Source organism: Mus caroli, chromosome 8, assembly GCF_900094665.2.
Source record: "Mus caroli chromosome 8, CAROLI_EIJ_v1.1, whole genome shotgun sequence".
NCBI classification, from domain to species: Eukaryota; Metazoa; Chordata; class Mammalia; order Rodentia; family Muridae; genus Mus; species Mus caroli.
The window spans coordinates 12293599-12299093 of NC_034577.1; the positions used below are offsets into that span (position 1 = coordinate 12293599).

At 40.6% G+C, this 5495-nt stretch overlaps 1 protein-coding gene across 1 annotated transcript in view; it reads right to left on the minus strand.

The window, feature by feature from the left end:
• Csmd1 (CUB and Sushi multiple domains 1) overlaps window positions 1–5495 on the minus strand; it is a 1596626-nt gene that overhangs the window by 64791 nt on the left and 1526340 nt on the right. Inside the window, exon 48 of the mRNA XM_029480674.1 lies at window positions 3564–3749. Within this exon, the coding sequence (XP_029336534.1) occupies window positions 3564–3749 (186 nt within the window). The remainder of the gene's footprint in view (window positions 1–3563; window positions 3750–5495) is intronic.

The following is a 5495-nucleotide window of genomic DNA, read 5'->3' on the forward strand; positions in this document are numbered from 1 at the left end:
AAAAAAAATGCTGCAACTTGTAGAGTGTGCAAGGTTGTTCACAAACCTGACATTTCTTCTGTTTGTACTTTTGCAGGAATATAGGCTCCCTTCTAATACACAAATAAAACAACCACCATAGGATTTTTTTTCCCCTTTTAACCAAGGGAACATTCATAGTAGTCCATCCCAACAGACTTGACATGGTGTATGCCACTCACTGTTGACATGGTTGACACAATTTTTGTACCAAAACATAACTGTACTTCTTAAACTAAGAGTTGAAATCACAAATTATGGGTAGTCATTATACAACAAACATATTTTCCCAACATCTGAATCTCAAGGAGGCAGAGAAGACACTTGCATTTGATCTGGGAAATCTTAGCTTACATTAAAATAAATAGGGTTGTTTTGTTTGCCTATCTATCTATCTATCTATCTATCTATCTATCTATCTATCTATCTATCTATCTATCCAAATATCTATCTATCTAAATATCTATCTATCATCTGTGTGTGCTCAGGCACTCATGTGAGTGTGTCTGTCTGTATGCCACAGAATGCAGGTATCATTAGAGTCCAGAAAAAGTCCAGAAAAAGCTGGAGTTATAGGTGGTTTGAGCCAATCAACATGGGTGCTGGGAACTAAACTTGGGACTTCTGACAAAGTGGTATGTGTTATCAGTTTTTGAGCTATTTCTAACCCCTGGCTGTCAGTTTTGTGGAGAGAGAACCTGGTTTCTTATTGACGCTTTGAGCCAGGGACAAAGCAGCAAAGCCAGCCAGCTGTTCTTTCCTTGGAGGCCTTCATACTATGATGAGGCTGCTACCAGAAATACAAAGCATCCTCTTTGGTAGTATTTGGTCCTTATCAGGAATCTTCCCTGTTGTCAAATCATCCCAGAAGTGTGGAGTATAATTGCCTTTTTATTTTCTTTTAGGGGTTTCACCACATCATGCTCATGTGGCAAAGTTTGTCTTATTACCACATTTAGTTGGAGCATGTTTAATTAGATTTGTAAAATTATGATTAGATACCTTTGGAGTGAAATAATTTAATCATCCCTTCCTTCACACTCACAGTTGAAGCAGAGTCTTTGCAGAGCATCAGCAGCCTGCACTGATGAGTGTGAGGGGAAATGGGCGGAGCAGTGGAACTTCAGAAGAAGCAAGACNACTAGGTCGGGAAATAATCAACTGATTGAAGTTATGATTGCTCTTTTAAGTCCTTTGTCTTGTGGTTCATCTAGGTAATTCTCAGTGAGAANGTTTTTACAAGAGCGGTGGATTTAGGGGGAAAGACCTTCTTTGGGGCTTTTATAGCATTTATATTGTTATTATGAGACCTTGGCATGTGGNCTTTCTTCATTGACATGTGTCTGATATGCACAGGCTGCCCTGTTAAATGGAAGCTTGACTTTATTGCTTTTTCTCAAGCTTGGCTGCTTTCAGATAAGATTAGAGGTGTTGGTAGGTTAGTCTTCCTGGCGTTCTCTGTTGATTTTGGGGAAATGGGGTGGGGAGATTCCAGTGTGTGGTGAATGGAAAGCTGAGCTTTGCTGAGGAGGGATGCAGGCACCTTTGCAGCTAAGCTCTTCTTTTTACTCACTGTCCATCTGGTTTATAGCAGAGTCAAGTTTAAANGTCCTGGATATAATTCCTGAGACTAGCTGTCCAGACAGACAGTAAATAAATGCCTGTTTTTTTAAAAAAAAAACATTAGTTTTGTTGCTGCTATCCTGTGTCAGCCCTAGAGCAAACACAAGTAACTGAGTCTAAAGTAGCCTTCAGTCTGGGTAATGATGACAGAGCCACCCGTAGTCTCAGTTCCTGGATACACAACTCTATTGGTTTTACAAAGGACTCTAGAAAGGAATGAGTTTCCTTAGGAGGTTCTTGTCCTCAGAAGAGCTCGAAGGCCCTAGAGGACTAGGTTCTCCTTTTCTTTCGCCTAACACAGATGTTGGTGAAATGAATTACCCAGGAATGGGGTGGGGTGGATCTTTGTCCTGCTTTGCAGGGTGGCTGTCAGATTCTGACTTGTCCCCTCATGCTTCTCTGTCTACTGTTTAAACGTGATAGGGCAAGCCCATGGCCACTGCTGCAGGTGCTGACTGATACATAGAAGACTTGCTCCCCTCTGGTCTTCAGATACCTTCTTGTCTCCTGCCCAGTGACTCCCCCACAGTGCGAAGGCAGCCACGTTCTCCATCAGTGTGTAACTAGAAGTTCACCNTTGTGCCCAGGACTAGTCCTAGTTTTCATAGGATTTTAACTGTTCACAGTAACAGGGGAAAGAANGTGATAATCCAGTAGGTTTACATTTTAAGTACAAATAGTGTCATGAAAAAGACTGGTTGAATGTGACACATGTCTCTTCTGTGTTTCTGAATGTCTGTGTACCACATGTGTGCAGAAGCCTTTGGAGTCTAGAAAAGGGTGCTGGATCTCTCTGGATCTAGAGTAAGAAATGGTGGTGAGCCTTCTGGTGAGACTTGACTTTGCTTTTCTGTCCTGATAAGGATTTTGCATAAACTTGTGTACATTTTTATCCAGAGTTTAAAATTTTAACATAACCAAAATATACAAAAAGACAAAAGAAAACAAATTCTGTAATTTAAGGTCAAGTAAATATTTGTTACTAAAATATCATTAAAGCAAAAATAATGTTATATATTTTTAAGTTTTCAAATACTAGAAGGGCAAGTTAGATCCAGATGAAAAATTTTAATATGTCAGTGACAAAATTCTTGCTGTATAAATTTATGTTTGAAAAAATAAATGCATTTATGTTCACATGTACATGTGTATATATACATATGTGTATATGTGTGCTTATACATGAGTATTCACATGTGTGTAGGCATGTGTGTGTAACTTTTGTTAAACTTGGCTTCTCAGCATGACTTTCTACCATTTAAGTCTATATTTTACACTGTATTCAAACTTTTCATGCTTGAATAATTTTTCTTTCCAAAATATTTATTAATTTTAATTAAAGTATAATTATATCATTTCCCCCTTCCCTTTACTCACTCATGTTTGACTCATGCAAGGATATTACTATGGACTGAAAATAGCTTCCTAGATGTCTTACTCCACATTACAAATGAAATTGGCGTTTCCCTTGGCAGCCCATGATATGCATAANGAGTGCATAATAAATAACACAGATGAAACAATGCCTCTTATTTCAAAGCCCTCAAACATGTGAGAAATGGAGGCCAGAACTCCCATTGCTTCACATTTCACACTTTACATTGAGTGTTGTTGAGCTCAAGGTCAGGGTCTTGAGTATCTCCCATACTTAAGATGGCAGTCAGAATAAGGTGTGACNAGGTAAGTTACATGTTATAGATTGTGATGGGATTCACAGAATTTCCTGGGCTAACATCCAGGGTTACACAGCTCTTTTTAAGTGGTGGGNGTTGTCTCTGTGGGAGTTGTTTGTATTCTTAGGATAAAAGAGAGCAGGTCTTCACAACACTGGGAAGGGATTCTGGAAGTTAAATTCACCCAGGCTCTCAGTGAATGCAGGTCAAAGTGAAGACTCAGACATGCAATCAGACGTGACCACTTACGTTTGCATGTGGGTGGCTTTCCTCTGTTGCTCCACAGGCCATCTTCTTGACATACAGTGGTGGCTTCCTGACTGGCATCCAGCTTGAAGCCTTCATTACATTCATAAGTCACTTTACTGTCTAAGGTGAACTCATTGCCCGTGAATGAGCCATTTCCTGGAGCCTCTGGAATTCCACAGGACACAGCTGAAAGGATAAGGAAGAAAACCATGCTTATTTATCCTCACAAGACTGTGTTAAAATTTGTCATTATGTTTCAACTCAGAGACAGAGTTACTAATCATGTTCTTCATGTCTGTCAAAAGTACACACATTTTCAGAATTTTAAGGATGCAAAATATTCATGAGAAACAGTGGAAGACTTATTGAAGTGGTAGAAAACAGTTCAGTGTCAAACACTGTATCTGAGAGATACTGGAGGGTCTGGGTGATGACTTTCACTTAGACACAGGCTAGTCACAGTCGGCATGATTGTTTTGTTGTGTGTTCAAGTACCAATCACACATTCTACCTTGGGTGACTGTAGAGAGAAGGACAGGTGTAGGCCACTTCTTTACCATCATCAAGACCCGCAGGAATTAGGCATGAATGTGCAGCTGCCCACCTCCCTTTCCTCTCCACTTTTCCCAACTTCTCTTCTTCAACACATAGCTTCTTGTAAAAGATGCTGTGCTTTGCCTGGCAGACCCTTCGCCGGCTCCTGTGTTGGGAATGTGATCTCCATTGTATCTATTGTAGAAGCAAGGTGTAAGAACTTTAAGAGCTGGGGGCCTCTGGAGGTTCTCATCCTGAAAGCAATTGTCTTCTCCTGGGACCCAGGGTAGTTCTCATGAGCTAACANAGCTGTTGAAAGAGCAAGTCAGGTTCCTCTAACTTCCCTGGCTTCTTGATTCATCATAGGATCAACTTTTCTCAAACAAGCTCCCACCGTGATGCTTCCTGATGTGCAGGGGATTCTCACCAGTGATGACCCTACTCCATGCCACTTTTAGAAGTCCAGAACTGTGAGCAAGAGGGATGCTTTTTCCCACAAATTACTTAGCCTTGCAAATGTTGCTATATGAATACAAAGGAAGCTTGTACCAAGGTAAATGGCTTGCTCAAGCTCAGCGGTGCATCCAAATCAAAGCTAAGAACTTCTAAGTAATCTGGAAAATTAACCTGACCAAGTTATCTTCTGACCATCACACACACACACACACACACACACACACACACACACGCTCACAGGAAAAAATAAATGAATGTTTATTTTTAGATGTCAAGCTTGTAGAAAATTCAAGCTCTACTATTTCTCATGTGTTGGCTTTTGTTTCTTTTTGATACCTTCATACACATGCACAGTATGCTAGATGTCTACCCTACTACACTCTCATACCCCCTCTCCTCCCATGCCTACTGAAACCTTTCTTCATGGACAGCCCCAATTTCTTCTACCTTCCCCCTCCCTCTACCTCCTCCTCTACTCCTCTTCTTTTCCTCCTCCTCTTCCTCCCTTACCCCCTCCTTCTTCTTTTTCTGATTTGGGGGTTTGGAAATACTGTGTTTAATTGGAGTTGGCAAGACTAAATAAGGAGATCTTTACTGGCAAGAACACTTGCCACTGGCAACACTACTAAGGAAAATAATTTTCTTTCTCATAGTAACCATGAACTGCCAAAAGATTTTCAGAAAACAACAGGGCCTTGTCAACTCCTCTTNGGTCCATTGTAGCATATACTGTAGGACTCAGTGCTGTGCAGGTCTTATGCATGAAGCCTGAGCTGCTGTGAGTTCAATGGCCCCACCATGTATAGAAGACAATGTCTCCCAGAATNCCTCCCTTCTCTACAGCGCTAATGTTCTTCCTGACCTCCATTTCATAAACTCAACCCTCTGAAATATCTGCTGCATGTAATATAATATTAACTCATAACAAATGTCATGCTGATG